Source organism: Thermobia domestica, chromosome 4, assembly GCF_964235325.1.
Source record: "Thermobia domestica chromosome 4, izTheDome1.hap1.1, whole genome shotgun sequence".
Taxonomy (NCBI): domain Eukaryota; kingdom Metazoa; phylum Arthropoda; class Insecta; order Zygentoma; family Lepismatidae; genus Thermobia; species Thermobia domestica.
In genome coordinates this window covers 2,321,259-2,340,686 of record NC_137457.1, presented here as the reverse complement: position 1 = coordinate 2,340,686, position 19,428 = coordinate 2,321,259, and the positions used below count along the sequence as shown (strand labels likewise).

At 43.6% G+C, this 19,428-nt stretch overlaps 1 protein-coding gene across 1 annotated transcript in view; it reads right to left on the bottom strand.

The window, feature by feature from the left end:
• Oatp58Dc (Organic anion transporting polypeptide 58Dc) overlaps positions 1-19,428 on the bottom strand; it is a 107,245-nt gene that overhangs the window by 75,294 nt on the left and 12,523 nt on the right. The window contains exons 3-5 of the mRNA XM_081754994.1: positions 17,805-18,038; positions 13,353-13,559; positions 10,740-10,880 (exon numbers count right to left, since the gene is read on the bottom strand). Coding sequence (XP_081611120.1) covers positions 10,740-10,880; positions 13,353-13,559; positions 17,805-18,038 — 582 coding nt within the window. The remainder of the gene's footprint in view (positions 1-10,739; positions 10,881-13,352; positions 13,560-17,804; positions 18,039-19,428) is intronic.

Here is a 19,428-nt window from a genome sequence, read left to right as displayed (position 1 = left end):
TCTGAGAGGTCCTTTATTTTTTTACCGCTCTCTACGACGCCTCGTCTCTGAGAGCTCCTTTATCCTTACCACTCTCTAGGACGCATGGTCTCTGAGAGCTCCTTTATCCTTACCACTCTCTAGGACGCCTGGTCTCTGAGAGCTCCTTTATGCTTACCATTCTCTAAGACGCCCACTCTTTAAGATTTTATTTAGCTAGGAGAGCTGGTCTCTGAGAGGTCCTTTATTTTTTACCGCTCTCTACGACGCCTCGTCTCTGAGAGCTTCTTTATCCTTACCACTCTCTAGGACGCATGGTCTCTGAGAGCTCCTTTATCCTTACCACTCTCTAGGACGCATGGTCTCTGAGAGCTCCTTTATCCTTACCACTCTCTAGGACGCCTGGTCTCTGAGAGCTCCCTTATCCTTACCACTCTCTAGAACGACTGGCCTCTGATAGCTCCTTTATCCTTACCACTCTCTGGGACGCATGGTCTCTGAGAGCTCCTTTATCCTTACCACTCTCTAGAACGACTGGGCCTCTGAGAGCTCCTTTATCCTTACCACTCTCTAGGACGCATGGTCTCTGAGAGCTCCTTTATGCTTACCATTCTCTAAGACGCCCACTCTTAAAGATTTCCTTTAGCTAGGAGAGCTGGTCTCTGAGAGGTCCTTTATTTTTACCGCTCTCTAGGACGCCTGTCTCTGAGAGCTCCTTTATCCTTACCACTCTCTAGAACGACTGGCCTCTGAGAGCTCCTTTATCTTTACCACTCTCTAGAACGCCTGGTCTCTGAGAACTACTATATCTTTACCACTCTCTAGGACGCCTGGTCTCTGAGAGCTCCTTTATGCTTACCATTCTCTAAGACGCCCACTCTTAAAGATTTCCTTTAGCTAGGAGAGCTGGTCTCTGAGAGGTCCTTTATTTTTACCGCTCTCTACGACGCCTCGTCTCTGAGAGCTCCCTTATCCTTACCACTCTCTAGAACGACTGGCCTCTGCGAGCTCCTTTATCCTTACCACTCTCTAGGACGCATGGTCTCTGAGAGCTCCTTTATCCTTACCACTCTCTAGGACGCCTGGTCTCTGAGAGCTCCCTTATCCTTACCACTCTCTAGAACGACTGGCCTCTGAGAGCTCCTTTATCTTTACCACTCTCAGGACAGCTGGTCTCTGAGAGCTCCTTTATCCTTACCTCTCTCTAGAACGCCTGGTCTCTGAGAACTACTATATCTTTACCACTCTCTAGGACGCATGGTCTCTGAGAGCTCCTTTATGCTTACCATTCTCTAAGACGCCCACTCTTAAAAGATTTCCTTTAGCTAGGAGAGCTGGTCTCTGAGAGGTCCTTTATTTTTTACCGCTCTCTACGACGCCTCGTCTCTCAGAGCTCCTTATCCTTACCACTCTCTAGAACGACTGGCCTCTGAGAGCTCCTTTATCCTTACCACTCTCTAGGACGCATGGTCTCTGAGAGCTCCTTTATCCTTACCACTCTCTAGGACGCCTGGTCTCTGAGAGCTCCCTTATCCTTACCACTCTCTAGAACGACTGGCCTCTGAGAGCTCCTTTATCTTTACCACTCTTAGGACAGCTTGTCTCTGAGAGCTCCTTTATCCTTACCTCTCTCTAGAACGCCTGGTCTCTGAGAACTACTATATCTTTACCACTCTCTAGGACGCCTGGTCTCTGAGAGCTCCTTTATGCTTACCATTCTCTAAGACGCCCACTCTTAAAGATTTCCTTTAGCTAGGAGAGCTGGTCTCTGAGAGGTCCTTTATTTCTTACCGCTCTCTAGGACGCCTGGTCTCTGAGAGCTCCTTTATCCTTACCACTCTCTAGAACGACTGGCCTCTGAGAGCTCCTTTATCTTTACCACTCTCTAGAACGCCTGGTCTCTGAGAACTACTATATCTTTACCACTCTCTAGGACGCCTGGTCTCTGAGAGCTCCTTTATGCTTACCTTTCTCTAAGACGCCCACTCTTAAAGATTTCCTTTAGCAAGGAGAGCTGGTCTCTGAGAGGTCCTTTATTTCTTACCGCTCTCTAGGACGCCTGGTCTCTGAGAGCTCCTTTATCCTTACCACTCTCTAGAACGACTGGCCTCTGAGAGCTCCTTTATCTTTACCACTCTCTAGAACGCCTGGTCTCTGAGAACTACTATATCTTTACCACTCTCTAGGACGCCTGGTCTCTGAGAGCTCCTTTATGCTTACCATTCTCTAAGACGCCCACTCTTAAAGATTTCCTTTAGCTAGGAGAGCTGGTCTCTGAGAGGTCCTTTATTTTTTACCGCTCTCTACGACGCCTCGTCTCTGAGAGCTCCTTTATCCTTACCACTCTCTAGGACGCATGGTCTCTGAGAGCTCCTTTATCCTTACCACTCTCTAGAACGACTGGCCTCTGAGAGCTCCTTTATGCTTACCATTCTCTAAGACGCCCACTCTTAAAGATTTCCTTTAGCTAGGAGAGCTGGTCTCTGAGAGCTTCTTTATCTTTACCACTCTCTAGAACGCCTGGTCTCTGAGAGCTCCTTTATCCTTACCTCTCTCTAGAACGCCTGGTCTCTGAGAACTACTATATCTTTACCACTCTCTAGGACGCCTGGTCTCTGAGAGCTCTTTTATGCTTACCATTCTCTAAGACGCCCACTCTTAAAGATTTCCTTTAGCTAGGAGAGCTGGTCTCTGAGAGCTCCTTTATCTTTACCACTCTCTAGAACGCCTGGTCTCTGAGAGCTCCTTTATCCTTACCTCTCTCTAGAACGCCTGGTCTCTGAGAACTACTATATCTTTACCACTCTCTAGGACGCCTGGTCTCTGAGAGCTCCTTTATCCTTACCACTCTCTAGAACGACTGGCCTCTGAGAGCTCCTTTATCTTTACCACTCTCTAGAACGCCTGGTCTCTGAGAACTACTATATCTTTACCACTCTCTAGGACGCCTGGTCTCTGAGAGCTCCTTTATGCTTACCATTCTCTAAGACGCCCACTCTTAAAGATATCCTTTAGCTAGGAGAGCTGGTCTCTGAGAGGTCCTTTATTTTTTACCGCTCTCTACGACGCCTCGTCTCTGAGAGCTCCTTTATCCTTACCACTCTCTAGGACGCATGGTCTCTGAGAGCTCCTTTATCCTTACCACTCTCTAGGACGCATGGTACTGAGAGCTCCTTTATGCTTACCATTCTCTAAGACGCCCACTCTTTAAGATTTCCTTTAGCTAGGAGAGCTGGTCTCTGAGAGGTCCTTTATTTTTTACCGCTCTCTACGACGCCTCGTCTCTGAGAGCTCCTTTATCCTTACCACTCTCTAGGACGCATGGTCTCTGAGAGCTCCTTTATCCTTACCACTCTCTAGGACGCATGGTCTCTGAGAGCTCCTTTATCCTTACCACTCTCTAGGACGCCTGGTCTCTGAGAGCTCCCTTATCCTTACCACTCTCTAGAACGACTGGCCTCTGACAGCTCCTTTATCTTTACCACTCTCAGGACAGCTGGTCTCTGAGAGCTCCTTTATCCTTACCTCTCTCTAGAACGCCTGGTCTCTGAGAACTACTACATCTTTACCACTCTCTAGGACGCCTGGTCTCTGAGAGCTCCTTTATGCTTACCATTCTCTAAGACGCCCACTCTTAAAGATTTCCTTTAGCTAGGAGAGCTGGTCTCTGAGAGGTCCTTTATTTTTTACCGCTCTCTAGGACGCCTGGTCTCTGAGAGCTCCTTTATCCTTACCACTCTCTAGAACGACTGGCCTCTGAGAGCACCTTTATCTTTACCACTCTCTAGAACGCCTGGTCTCTGAGAACTGCTATATCTTTACCACTCTCTAGGACGCCTGGTCTCTGAGAGCTCCTTTATGCTTACCATTCTCTAAGACGCCCACTCTTAAAGATTTCCTTTAGCTAGGAGAGCTGGTCTCTGAGAGGTCCTTTATTTTTTACCGCTCTCTACGACGCCTCGTCTCTGAGAGCTCCTTTATCCTTACCACTCTCTAGGACGCATGGTCTCTGAGAGCTCCTTTATCCTTACCACTCTCTAGGACGCATGGTCTCTGAGAGCTCCTTTATTCTTACCACTCTCTAGGACGCCTGGTCTCTGAGAGCTCCCTTATCCTTACCACTCTCTAGAACGACTGGCCTCTGAGAGCTCCTTTATCTTTACCACTCTCAGGACAGCTGGTCTCTGAGAGCTCCTTTATCCTTACCTCTCTCTAGAACGCCTGGTCTTTGAGAACTATTATATCTTTACCACTCTCTAGGACGCCTGGTCTCTGAGAGCTCCTTTATGCTTACCATTCTCTAAGACGCCCACTCTTGAAGATTTCCTTTAGCTAGGAGAGCTGGTCTCTGAGAGGTCCTTTATTTTTTACCGCTCTCTAGGACGCCTGGTCTCTGAGAGCTCCTTTATCCTTACCACTCTCTAAGACGCCCACTCTTAAAGATTTCCTTTAGCTATGAGAGCTGGTCTCTGAGAGGTCCTTTATTTCTTACCGCTCTCTAGGACGCCTGGTCTCTGAGAGCTCCTTTATCCTTACCACTCTCTAGAACGACTGGCCTCTGAGAGCTCCTTTATCTTTACCACTCTCTAGAACGCCTGGTCTCTGAGAACTACTATATCTTTACCACTCTCTAGGACGCCTGGTCTCTGAGAGCTCCTTTATGCTTACCATTCTCTAAGACGCCCACTCTTAAAGATTTCCTTTAGCTAGGAGAGCTGGTCTCTGAGAGGTCCTTTATTTCTTACCGCTCTCTAGGACGCCTGGTCTCTGAGAGCTCCTTTATCCTTACCACTCTCTAGAACGACTGGCCTCTGAGAGCTCCTTTATCTTTACCACTCTCTAGAACGCCTGGTCTCTGAGAACTACTATATCTTTACCACTCTCTAGGACGCCTGGTCTCTGAGAGCTCCTTTATGCTTACCATTCTCTAAGACGCCCACTCTTAAAGATTTCCTTTAGCTAGGAGAGCTGGTCTCTGAGAGGTCCTTTATTTTTTACCGCTCTCTACGACGCCTCGTCTCTGAGAGCTCCTTTATCCTTACCACTCTCTAGGACGCATGGTCTCTGAGAGCTCCTTTATCCTTACCACTCTCTAGAACGACTGGCCTCTGAGAGCTCCTTTATGCTTACCATTCTCTAAGACGCCCACTCTTAAAGATTTCCTTTAGCTAGGAGAGCTGGTCTCTGAGAGCTTCTTTATCTTTACCACTCTCTAGAACGCCTGGTCTCTGAGAGCTCCTTTATCCTTACCTCTCTCTAGAACGCCTGGTCTCTGAGAACTACTATATCTTTACCACTCTCTAGGACGCCTGGTCTCTGAGAGCTCTTTTATGCTTACCATTCTCTAAGACGCCCACTCTTAAAGATTTCCTTTAGCTAGGAGAGCTGGTCTCTGAGAGCTCCTTTATCTTTACCACTCTCTAGAACGCCTGGTCTCTGAGAGCTCCTTTATCCTTACCTCTCTCTAGAACGCCTGGTCTCTGAGAACTACTATATCTTTACCACTCTCTAGGACGCCTGGTCTCTGAGAGCTCCTTTATCCTTACCACTCTCTAGAACGACTGGCCTCTGAGAGCTCCTTTATCTTTACCACTCTCTAGAACGCCTGGTCTCTGAGAACTACTATATCTTTACCACTCTCTAGGACGCCTGGTCTCTGAGAGCTCCTTTATGCTTACCATTCTCTAAGACGCCCACTCTTAAAGATATCCTTTAGCTAGGAGAGCTGGTCTCTGAGAGGTCCTTTATTTTTTACCGCTCTCTACGACGCCTCGTCTCTGAGAGCTCCTTTATCCTTACCACTCTCTAGGACGCATGGTCTCTGAGAGCTCCTTTATCCTTACCACTCTCTAGGACGCATGGTCTCTGAGAGCTCCTTTATGCTTACCATTCTCTAAGACGCCCACTCTTTAAGATTTCCTTTAGCTAGGAGAGCTGGTCTCTGAGAGGTCCTTTATTTTTTACCGCTCTCTACGACGCCTCGTCTCTGAGAGCTCCTTTATCCTTACCACTCTCTAGGACGCATGGTCTCTGAGAGCTCCTTTATCCTTACCACTCTCTAGGACGCATGGTCTCTGAGAGCTCCTTTATCCTTACCACTCTCTAGGACGCCTGGTCTCTGAGAGCTCCCTTATCCTTACCACTCTCTAGAACGACTGGCCTCTGACAGCTCCTTTATCTTTACCACTCTCAGGACAGCTGGTCTCTGAGAGCTCCTTTATCCTTACCTCTCTCTAGAACGCCTGGTCTCTGAGAACTACTACATCTTTACCACTCTCTAGGACGCCTGGTCTCTGAGAGCTCCTTTATGCTTACCATTCTCTAAGACGCCCACTCTTAAAGATTTCCTTTAGCTAGGAGAGCTGGTCTCTGAGAGGTCCTTTATTTTTTACCGCTCTCTAGGACGCCTGGTCTCTGAGAGCTCCTTTATCCTTACCACTCTCTAGAACGACTGGCCTCTGAGAGCACCTTTATCTTTACCACTCTCTAGAACGCCTGGTCTCTGAGAACTGCTATATCTTTACCACTCTCTAGGACGCCTGGTCTCTGAGAGCTCCTTTATGCTTACCATTCTCTAAGACGCCCACTCTTAAAGATTTCCTTTAGCTAGGAGAGCTGGTCTCTGAGAGGTCCTTTATTTTTTACCGCTCTCTACGACGCCTCGTCTCTGAGAGCTCCTTTATCCTTACCACTCTCTAGGACGCATGGTCTCTGAGAGCTCCTTTATCCTTACCACTCTCTAGGACGCATGGTCTCTGAGAGCTCCTTTATTCTTACCACTCTCTAGGACGCCTGGTCTCTGAGAGCTCCCTTATCCTTACCACTCTCTAGAACGACTGGCCTCTGAGAGCTCCTTTATCTTTACCACTCTCAGGACAGCTGGTCTCTGAGAGCTCCTTTATCCTTACCTCTCTCTAGAACGCCTGGTCTTTGAGAACTATTATATCTTTACCACTCTCTAGGACGCCTGGTCTCTGAGAGCTCCTTTATGCTTACCATTCTCTAAGACGCCCACTCTTGAAGATTTCCTTTAGCTAGGAGAGCTGGTCTCTGAGAGGTCCTTTATTTTTTACCGCTCTCTAGGACGCCTGGTCTCTGAGAGCTCCTTTATCCTTACCACTCTCTAAGACGCCCACTCTTAAAGATTTCCTTTAGCTATGAGAGCTGGTCTCTGAGAGGTCCTTTATTTCTTACCGCTCTCTAGGACGCCTGGTCTCTGAGAGCTCCTTTATCCTTACCACTCTCTAGAACGACTGGCCTCTGAGAGCTCCTTTATCTTTACCACTCTCTAGAACGCCTGGTCTCTGAGAACTACTATATCTTTACCACTCTCTAGGACGCCTGGTCTCTGAGAGCTCCTTTATGCTTACCATTCTCTAAGACGCCCACTCTTAAAGATTTCCTTTAGCTAGGAGAGCTGGTCTCTGAGAGGTCCTTTATTTCTTACCGCTCTCTAGGACGCCTGGTCTCTGAGAGCTCCTTTATCCTTACCACTCTCTAGAACGACTGGCCTCTGAGAGCTCCTTTATCTTTACCACTCTCTAGAACGCCTGGTCTCTGAGAACTACTATATCTTCACCACTCTCTAGGACGCCTGGTCTCTGAGAGCTCCTTTATGCTTACCATTCTCTAAGACGCCCACTCTTAAAGATTTCCTTTAGCTAGGAGAGCTGGTCTCTGAGAGGTCCTTTATTTTTTACCGCTCTCTACGACGCCTCGTCTCTGAGAGCTCCTTTATCCTTACCACTCTCTAGGACGCATGGTCTCTGAGAGCTCCTTTATCCTTACCACTCTCTAGAACGACTGGCCTCTGAGAGCTCCTTTATGCTTACCATTCTCTAAGACGCCCACTCTTAAAGATTTCCTTTAGCTAGGAGAGCTGGTCTCTGAGAGCTTCTTTATCTTTACCACTCTCTAGAACGCCTGGTCTCTGAGAGCTCCTTTATCCTTACCTCTCTCTAGAACGCCTGGTCTCTGAGAACTACTATATCTTTACCACTCTCTAGGACGCCTGGTCTCTGAGAGCTCTTTTATGCTTACCATTCTCTAAGACGCCCACTCTTAAAGATTTCCTTTAGCTAGGAGAGCTGGTCTCTGAGAGCTCCTTTATCTTTACCACTCTCTAGAACGCCTGGTCTCTGAGAGCTCCTTTATCCTTACCTCTCTCTAGAACGCCTGGTCTCTGAGAACTACTATATCTTTACCACTCTCTAGGACGCCTGGTCTCTGAGAGCTCCTTTATCCTTACCACTCTCTAGAACGACTGGCCTCTGAGAGCTCCTTTATCTTTACCACTCTCTAGAACGCCTGGTCTCTGAGAACTACTATATCTTTACCACTCTCTAGGACGCCTGGTCTCTGAGAGCTCCTTTATGCTTACCATTCTCTAAGACGCCCACTCTTAAAGATTTCCTTTAGCTAGGAGAGCTGGTCTCTGAGAGGTCCTTTATTTTTTACCGCTCTCTACGACGCCTCGTCTCTGAGAGCTCCTTTATCCTTACCACTCTCTAGGACGCATGGTCTCTGAGAGCTCCTTTATCCTTACCACTCTCTAGGACGCATGGTCTCTGAGAGCTCCTTTATGCTTACCATTCTCTAAGACGCCCACTCTTTAAGATTTCCTTTAGCTAGGAGAGCTGGTCTCTGAGAGGTCCTTTATTTTTTACCGCTCTCTACGACGCCTCGTCTCTGAGAGCTCCTTTATCCTTACCACTCTCTAGGACGCATGGTCTCTGAGAGCTCCTTTATCCTTACCACTCTCTAGGACGCATGGTCTCTGAGAGCTCCTTTATCCTTACCACTCTCTAGGACGCCTGGTCTCTGAGAGCTCCCTTATCCTTACCACTCTCTAGAACGACTGGCCTCTGACAGCTCCTTTATCTTTACCACTCTCAGGACAGCTGGTCTCTGAGAGCTCCTTTATCCTTACCTCTCTCTAGAACGCCTGGTCTCTGAGAACTACTATATCTTTACCACTCTCTAGGACGCCTGGTCTCTGAGAGCTCCTTTATGCTTACCATTCTCTAAGACGCCCACTCTTAAAGATTTCCTTTAGCTAGGAGAGCTGGTCTCTGAGAGGTCCTTTATTTTTTACCGCTCTCTAGGACGCCTGGTCTCTGAGAGCTCCTTTATCCTTACCACTCTCTAGAACGACTGGCCTCTGAGAGCTCCTTTATCTTTACCACTCTCTAGAACGCCTGGTCTCTGAGAACTACTATATCTTTACCACTCTCTAGGACGCCTGGTCTCTAAGAGCTCCTTTATGCTTACCATTCTCTAAGACGCCCACTCTTAAAGATTTCCTTTAGCTAGGAGAGCTGGTCTCTGAGAGGTCCTTTATTTTTTACCGCTCTCTACGACGCCTCGTCTCTGAGAGCTACTTTATCCTTACCACTCTCTAGGACGCATGGTCTCTGAGAGCTCCTTTATCCTTACCACTCTCTAGGACGCATGGTCTCTGAGAGCTCCTTTATTCTTACCACTCTCTAGGACGCCTGGTCTCTGAGAGCTCCCTTATCCTTACCACTCTCTAGAACGACTGGCCTCTGAGAGCTCCTTTATCTTTACCACTCTCAGGACAGCTGGTCTCTGAGAGCTCCTTTATCCTTACCTCTCTCTAGAACGCCTGGTCTCTGAGAACTATTATATCTTTACCACTCTCTAGGACGCCTGGTCTCTGAGAGCTCCTTTATGCTTACCATTCTCTAAGACGCCCACTCTTGAAGATTTCCTTTAGCTAGGAGAGCTGGTCTCTGAGAGGTCCTTTATTTTTTACCGCTCTCTAGGACGCCTGGTCTCTGAGAGCTCCTTTATCCTTACCACTCTCTAGAACGACTGGCCTCTGAGAGCTCCTTTATCTTTACCACTCTCTAGAACGCCTGGTCTCTGAGAACTACTATATCTTTACCACTCTCTAGGACGCCTGGTCTCTGAGAGCTCCTTTATGCTTACCATTCTCTAAGACGCCCACTCTTAAAGATTTCCTTTAGCTAGGAGAGCTGGTCTCTGAGAGGTCCTTTATTTTTTACCACTCTCTAGGACGCCTGGTCTCTGAGAGCTCCTTTATCCTTACCACTCTCTAGAACGCCTGGTCTCTGACAGCTGCTTTATCTTTACCACTCTCTAGGACGCCTGGTCTCTGAGAGCTCCTTTATGCTTACCATTCTCTAAGACGCCCACTCTTTAAGATTTCCTTTAGCTAGGAGAGCTGGTCTCTGAGAGGTCCTTTATTTTTTACCGCTCTCTACGACGCCTCGTCTCTTAGAGCTCCTTTATCCTTACCACTCTCTAGGACGCGTTTTCTCTGAGAGCTCCTTTATCCTTACCACTCTCTAGGGCGCCTGGTCTCTGAGATCTCGTTTATATTTACCACTCTCTAGGACTCCTAGTATCTGAGAGCTTCTTTATCCTTACCAGTCTTTAGGACGCCTGGTCTCTGAGTTTTATGCCCTTCTCCAGGATACCTGCTCTGATGGGTACCTATACACACTCCTTCGCCGTAAAGTGCTTTGAATCCTGTCATCCTGGGGTGCGTTGTCTCTGGCTTCTTACAAACTCACCAACAGACTACTGTATATAAGAAGAAATTTTATAATGAAAGTTGATTGGGAAGGTCCAAAATTCCCTTATATTAGTTTTAACTCTAACACGACAGAGTTTAACAGTATACTAAGGGACGAAGCGGTTCAATACCTTCCATAAATCTATTTTACTTGTTCGAAGACCGAGCTAATTTAAAAATCGGATGAAAATAATCTTACCCAGCCACCACGCACCAATCCACCGAGGATCTCTGTTTGTGATTGTAGGTGTCATTCCAGGAGCAACGTATATCTTCAGACAAAAGGACGCCAATGCATATCCTAGTGCAGGTCCCAGCATCTTCATAAAGTAAGACAAGCCTACGAATATTAAATAATGCAGTATTATTTAATAGTATGAATGAAACTGATTAGCATTATTTAAAAGAAAGACTGCTTATTTTAAAGAAAAGTTCATGAAATCTGTTCTTAACAAAATAATAATCATAAACTCTCGTAGTCAATAAAAGAATCACACACTAGAAGTTTCAATGTCGCCCGGTAGATGTCAACAGCTGTTTTGTAAGTGTTTGCTGCCATCTAATGGCGAGATGTGTAACTTCTACTACCTTTGTTTCAGTAATAGAGAATGAGATATGGATTGTCACAGTCACCCGTAAAGATGGTAACGGATTAACTTCAATAACAAACTTGACTGAGATAATCATTCTAACTATCTATTTCGAAAACAAAATTCAGAAAAGCTCTCATTGAATAGTTATCCTGTGGAGTAACGGACGGACGTTTTAACACTACAATCTTATAAGTTCCACTTGCGTCGATCTAATATTATTATTGTAACACATGAATAAAGTCACATAAGCTGTATAATTATGAAATCCTCCTTACATGTTTTGTTTTCAGGATCTTATGGTACAATTTGTACCATACGGGTGTTTCATGGTACATTGCGTTATAACTCTTCTATTTGAGATTTTTCGTCCGTTTTTTTTTTTTTTTTGTTTGTTTGTATGTTTGTTTTTCAAGTCCAGAGGCATTGTAGAAGACGTTACGTATGGTTTCACACCTTCATGCGTCGAGACATAGGAGCTGATGACGTCATAACTTTAAACAATGTGTTTTCTTTTATTAAGCCTATGTTCATTATTTTGTGGCGGGCTTATTTTTGCACGTAGAAGATTGACATTTTGCACAAACATTCAGTCCACCGAGTAGGGGGGTCCAGAGGGACAAAAAATTGGAAAAAGGGATATTTTAACCCCAAAATCCCTTTATTCGGGATTTTCCCGCCTCGGATACATGATGGAGACACGTGAGTCGTACCGTCTGAAAGGCAGTTCTATTCTGAAGAGCGTGATGGGAGAACTTTGATTCTAGGATAATTAGGGATGTCTCAGCGAATTTTTATCAAAATATCCTTCTGTATAGGGGAATATGAGGTATTGTTGGTATTTTTTTTTTTGGCGGGCTTACTTTTGCACCTAGAAGACTGAAATTGTGCACAAACATTCAGTCCACCGAGTAATAGTTAACAGATTTTTTTCAGATCTCTGCGTTAAAACATGGGGGTCCAGAGGGGCAAAAAGTTTTAAAAAAGGGATATTTTTACCAAAAAATCCCTTTCTTCGGGATTTTCCCGCCTTAGGTACATGATGGAGACATGTGAATGGTACCGCCTGAAAGGCGGTTCTATTCTGAAGAGAATGATTGGCGGATTATAATCCTATGGTAAATAGAGATGTCTCAGGATTTCTTTTTACCTGAGATCAGGATCTTTTGCGGTAATTTGGGGCATTGTGGGGATTCTTGATAAAATTTCTCCCGCCATTACTATTCAAGATAGAAACTTGAAATTTGGCACACACATTCAGTCTACCGAGTAGTATTTGTCAGATGTTTTTGAGATCTCTACATTCACACAGGGCCGTTCTAGAGGGGCCCAAAATGTGAAAAATGTTTTCCCCCCAAAATTTTCCCTTTGACCTCACTATTTCCCTCTCCTGGTATATGGTATCGACATATAAGTGATACCATTTAAAAGCCTGCTCTATTCTGAAGAGAATGAGGTATGAACCATGATCCTAGGATAAATAGCGACGATGCAGTAGCTGCTTGACTGGAAGTCTAAAAAATACCCCAAAAACCCAAGATCCAGAAAGGGTACGCAAATACAACCGATACCAAAGATTGCGTGGTTCAATGAAACTCGACCCATGACTGAGCCACCATGACCCAGGACCCACCACCCATGAAAACCCACCGATGTCAACTCTGTCCCATGATTCATGCCCTCCTCTCCATTGTCTTTACACTTGTAGTAAAACCAGGCTGTCAAATTCTAACTAATCGGAGTTTGAATTTCTACGGTCAATCGCTCAAGCACCGCTCTGTTATAATAACACTGGATCTGACCTTTATAATATAAAATGGTAAAGTGTTTCTCATTGGCCAAATTACGATGAATTGCAATTTAATTATCATTTATAATTATTTCGCTGTTGAAATACAGATAGCTACTTTTAAGCGGAAAATAGATTGAAATTTAAAAGTTTCAAAAAAAGGTAAAGTAGACGAATGTAAAGAAAAACAAAATATGTAAAATTCGACTGTGTCACGAAAGTCCAGTAGTAATTCCTATTGCTATTATTACAATTGTTGTTTTTATTGTAATAGTTGTTATTACATTGAATTGTTTTTATGTATAATTTAAGCAATAGTGTAACTGTATTTAAAGTAATTGCAGTCCACATTTTATACAATGACTTGTGTCGTTAATAACCTAAAACCACAATGAAACAATATCTTTGCCTCAAAGTAATAAATGATACTTACTTACTAGAGCAGGCGTCTTTTCCTTCTTAATGTTATCATCCATGTAGGAGACACCCAATGTGTAGTAGACGGATCCACCGACCCCTGAGATCAGCTGAGCAGCAAACAAAATGGCCTGTGGAGCAGCACTTCCGCCTTCTTTTCCTTCGCAGTCCATTCCTACAGTCACATTCCCTGGCTGACACAGGGATTTCTTACGATACCTTTCTGAAAATAAGAATATCGAAATATTAGTGAAATGAAATTAAATAAAATCTGCAGTTCTATTTTACACTACTTGAATATACCCATGCTTCGCACGGGGGCTGTATTTGAAAGTCAACGCCTGTGGGAATATCTCCATTGATCTGGGCTATTTTTTTTTTTTTTTTTTTTTTTTTTTTTTTACGTCTCGGTATCTCTCCCGCTGACTTCTGGCCCGCATACAATTGTAACTACATTTGCAAGTCATCGCTAATGGAAGTGTCATCATTGATTTCAGTGACCGCGAAAACTATGGATTTGACACTAATATCGGTCATTTTCTACTACTTTTACATGTCCCGGTAAACTCCCCCCTGATACCCCCTGGTTCGAATTTTGACAAAAACGTTTAACTTTGGTCTGGAGCCTGAACCAAGTTATTCGTGACTAAAATTTGGTAACTCTCGGTCAATTTGTCTGGTTCCCAAACCGGTTCCGGTAAACGCCCCCCTGAGACCCCCTGGTTCGAAATTTGTAAAAAGGGCTTCGTCTTGATCTGGGGCCTGGGCTAAGGTATCCCTGACCAAAATTTGGTAATTCTCGGTCCACTCGTCTGGTCCCCAGGTTGCACAGAGACAGACAGACAAACACACAAACACACACAGAAACTCTATTTTATTTATATTAGATAGATTAGAAGATATGCTAAATAGACATAATATAGTTAATGTTTTGCAGAAATATATAAATGTATTACAAATACTTCTCTTTTGTTGCAGGTTTGGAGTGACCACGGTGAAAGAGTCATCAAGCATCTGTTTGCAAAGAATATGTGAACAAATTAAATTTTTGATGAATTGACAGATAATGACCGATGACTGTTCTTCATATAGTACAGTAAAATAGTGGATAGCAGAGTTCAGAAGAGAAAGAATCACCGAAGATAGGAAAGATTAAAAGACTCAAAAAGTGATGACCATGGAAACTATTATCATGGGTCCCGATACTTCTCACATCTTATCAGTAGCGAACAAGCCAGGGCTGTTCACAGTGTTCTGCCGTTTCTCACTGAGTGCTTCTAATTATATTGAACAAACAGTTATTGTCGAACTTCTTCGTGGCTAAGCGGTTAGCGTCCTCACCTTTGGCGCGGGAGACCCTGGTTCGATTCCCGGCGGGACCACATTTGGTTAGGATTCCAAGTTAATCAGTAAGTTCACGTCTCATATAGCCTTGCTGTTGAAATGGACGTTAAACTCACAATCAACTCGACTCAACTCAAATAGTTATTGTTGGTGAACCGTCATTATATGTGTATGGTCCTGAAGCCAAAACTCTGTTTATGCAGTGGCGCTATAGTGGGTCACCAAGGCCAAAGAAATGAAGAGAAAGCCAGCAAGAAAAGTGATGGGCCATTTTATTTTCTAAGATTGTGAAGATGTAATTGTGAGCGAACATCTTGGAAAAGGTATTACACTGAGTGTTGAGCGATATATGAATATGTTGGATAAATTGTACATCAGGCTGAAAGAAATTGCATACCAGGAAAACTGTCCAAATGCATCGTTTTCTTGCAATTCTTAACACAAAGCAAACATCATAATGAACGAGCTGTGAGAATTGAAGATTGATAACATTAACTATCCCTCCTATTCTCCAGATCTGGGCCCCTCAGACTATTATCTCTTCACAAAACTTAAGATACACCTGAAAGGAACTGGATTTAGGGACAAAAAAAAAAAAAAAAGTCATAGCGCATGGTTTGCAGCACAATATAAGATGTTTTATTATCATAGGATAAAATTGCTGCACTATCTTAATACCCAATGTGTCAACGTCAAAGGGAGCCACTGACAATGAGACACAAATAATTCTGACCAGAAAGAAAAAACTATAATACAATAATTCTACAAATAGAATGGAAATACTTCAGTCGCAATAACAGTAGCTCTATAGCAAATCTGAAACTATTACACTTCAAACTGGAAGATTTCCCTTTAGCGAATAATAATAATAATAATAACAATAATAATAATAATAATAATAATAATAATAATAATAATAATAATAATAATAATAATAATAATAATAATAATAATAATAATTCTCGGTTCATTTTACAAAATCCCTTCTGTAACTACATATTTCATTTAGTTAAAGTTTAACCGTCCTTTATTCATTTCAGAAAATCTTTATTATAAGTACACATTACATTTACTTAATTTAACCATCCTTCGTTGGTTTTTGCAAATGTTTATTATAAGCACATACTCCATTTACAACATAGCTAATATGAACCTTCGAGTGCGGTGGCGCAGTAACAGATAATTCACTTCTGGTTGGTAGGGTCCGTGGTTCGATCCTAAACCAGTTGAGTGTTGGGCTTCGCCGTCTTCACTTTTCTTGCTCCACCCGTTTCTTTCCTCACTCTTGTTCCACTATTATTTTCATAATTGTTCGCTTTCATTAATCATTGGTCTCCTTTAGTCTAAAATATATAAACGTGGAAGTTAAATTCCAGATATTTCATTTCGTAGCTAAAGATTCGTGTCATCAATTACTTTCTTATACTTAAGTTCTAATAACAGCTTTGTTCTATGCATTTTTATTCTGAATAAATGTTACAGATACAGTATTTTATCCTCAAATTTGATTGACTGTACATACGAGGGTGATTGCAAAAGTATCTGGACTGCCACTGAAATATCGAATTACTGATAATAAGGAACTCATAACATATAATTAGTACCACCTTTGGAATATTTACTGTTTCAGTTTCAATTGTCTTCCTGCGTCAGCTCGTTGTAGGTGTCATTTGAATAAGTCGGTCTGTGTTGAGCTTGAATACTCTATAACAATAGCTTAGTCCACATGGTTGTTGGTGCCAAGGCTATAGTACTAAATCGAGGGCGTACAGTGGATGCTAAATTTCCTCTAAGTCACAGTCGTGTAAACTGTACCAATGTCATACAGTGTGAGAGTTCAAGAGACATCGTATAATTCAAATGAATGCTTCCAATGAACTGCGGTTGAAACTGATAAATTATTTCTTCCATAGATCATATTATATTGTAATAGTCCCTCATATTAGTAAACCACGTGCTTCGGCACAAACACCAGCAAGCAGACGACGGATGCCATCACCACTGATAGAGCACGAAGAGAGACGAAGAAGACCCCTTCGATCTCTTCAAAGACTCCGCCTCAGAAGACTGGCTATATAAACGGACACCTCGAGGCAGGAGACAACATTTATTGACTGGTCATACCCTACCTATCTCCGAGTTGCAAAGGGTTAGAGAGAGACTCTTCTAACTCTACCTCTGACGTCAAGGTCAAGAGGTATCCTCAACTATTTCCGGGCTGCAACGGGCAATAATTATCCTTCAATAATAAATATTGCAATATCCACTTGTATTAACAAACAAAACCACGTGCTTCGGCACAATCACCATCACGCAGCCCTTACCACCGATGGAACACGAAGAGATACGAAGAAGACCCCTTCAATCCTTTCAAAGACTAGACTGGCTATATAAGCGTACACTTCAATGCAAAAGACATCAGTTGTTAACTGGTCATCTATCTTTCAGCTGCGAAGGTAAGAGATATTCCTTTCTCTCCATGTTGAAACGGGCGGAAGAGGCTCCTCTAACCTTACCGCTGAGCTGGAAAGGGTACGAGATATCTTTACAGCCACTTGCAACGAGCAGGGTCATTCTTAACAGGAAAACCTCAAACCTCCGAGCTGCAACGGGCAGGAGATCCAATTGTAAAGAAATATTAGAGACAAATAGAAAATCACTTATATGTTATCTTGTGTACAACCTGTATAATATCTTTCGTAATGAAAGGTGAGGGGGAAACCTCATGTACCATTATTCTAGCGAATATTACAATAAGCCATGAACGTCTTACTACCTTTGGGCGCTATATTTCGGAGTCAGAGTGGAAACAACTTTTGGGAAAAAATCTGAGTAAGTCGGAAACCGAAGTCTTGCAGGGGAAAATATTCCGTATACATAGGCTACTAAAGAGGTCAAGGCATACTTGATGCTAAATTAGATTAAAACCGTATGAGTGCATTTGAGAACATACAATATATGCACCAACCTTATGATGCTTATTTTTTAAAAAAAAATAAAAATCAGACGAAGGAGGAGAACGGATTTATTTCATCTTATTTGTGCATGCCTTACCTCTACTATCGACAAAAGTGTTGAAGGGTCTTACATCATTGAACACGCTGTATAAACTACGTATATTTACCTAGAACATTAGAGGTGGCATTGTCATTAACAGATGATCCATATTCCATTGTAAGGGATAGCGCGTCATCTCCTGGACCATAAATGACATGTGGAAGGAATATTAGAATACAGAAGAGAACAACTGTGTAGATTCCCATTGCAATCCATCGAGGGCGATGGCCTTTCCCACAGTAGTAGGCCAATGCTAGAGACACAAACAATTGGCTTACGTCGTTCCCAACGGTGATTACACCTGGAACAAATTAAAATATTGACAAGAGTTCTGTATAAATTCAAAAATGTACAAAAATTGATTAAGTTTTATTGAAAAGTAGCAGAGCTATCACCTTTGGTTCGAGAGATAGCAAGTTCGATCAATGTTGCTGGTTTGATAAGTATGTAGCGGACAACATCATGCCATCAGGTTTTCTAGGCATTCTTTCTTTTCCTCCAAAATTATAATTACATCAATTCCCTTATAATTACAAGGATAAGTCATAAGTTTCGCAATATTTCTAAACTCAACCAGAAAGCAGGCTATTAAGGAAAATCCATCCACCAGCATTCAAACCAACTCAGAATGTATCAGTTCGCTGTAGTGCGTCGGTTTTTCGAACTTCGGAAAATTATCAGGAGCTGCTACGTTGGGCAACAAGAGTTGACCCCAGCTCAGGCCCAGAGGAAGGTGGATGTGTGCCAACTGGCCCAAAATCCATGTGATAGGTCTTTGCTGAAACGGATTGTCAAATTTCGACAAAAGCGGTTTAGGTTTTTTTTTTAAATCCTAATGTCTAAAACCAATAGTTAATCAAGGGTCAGCTTCCAGAACCAGTTTTCAGAGTTGTTTCGAGCATGCAATCATGTTCTGTGTGTGGTGGGACTACGAGAGGTAATTCACTCTGACTTCCTTTCTAGTGGTCATATCATCAATGCCGACTTTTATTTCGATCACTTGGAGAAGATTTATATGCTGCACTACGTCAAAAACAGCCTGCACTGGTGAACCGAAAGCACACCCTGGTGCAACAGGGTAACAGAAAACTACACTGGGTTTGAAAAGCACAGCGCAAAATGTTAAAACTTGTTGGATTGAACCAATGTCACACCCAGAATATAGTCCTGACCTTGTCCCTTCAGATTATTAATCTTCCGGCAGACTTCCTGAAACTATAATGTTTCACCAACTAGCAAGAGGTGGAAACTAGGGATGGCCACAAAGTTCCGGTTCCGGATGAACCGGTTCCTCGGAGATCCGGTTTTCAGAACCGGTTCTGGAACCGGTTCCGGACCTGGATCCGAAAACCCGGTTCCAGAACCGGATCTTAGGAACTGGTTCTAGACCTGGATCCGAAAACCCGGTTTCAGAACCAGATCTTAGGAACCGGTTCTAGACCTGGATCCGAAAACCCGGTTCCAGAACCGAATCTTAGGAACTGGTTCTAGACCTGGATCCGAAAACCCGGTTCTAGAACCGGATCTTAGGAACCGCTTCCAGACCTGGATTCGAAAACCCGGTTCCAGAACCGAATCTTAGGAACCGGTTCTAGACCTGGATCCGAAAACCCGGTTCCAGAACCGGATCTTAGGAACTGGTTCCAGACCTGGATCCGAAAAACCCGGTTTCAGAACCGGATCTTAGAACC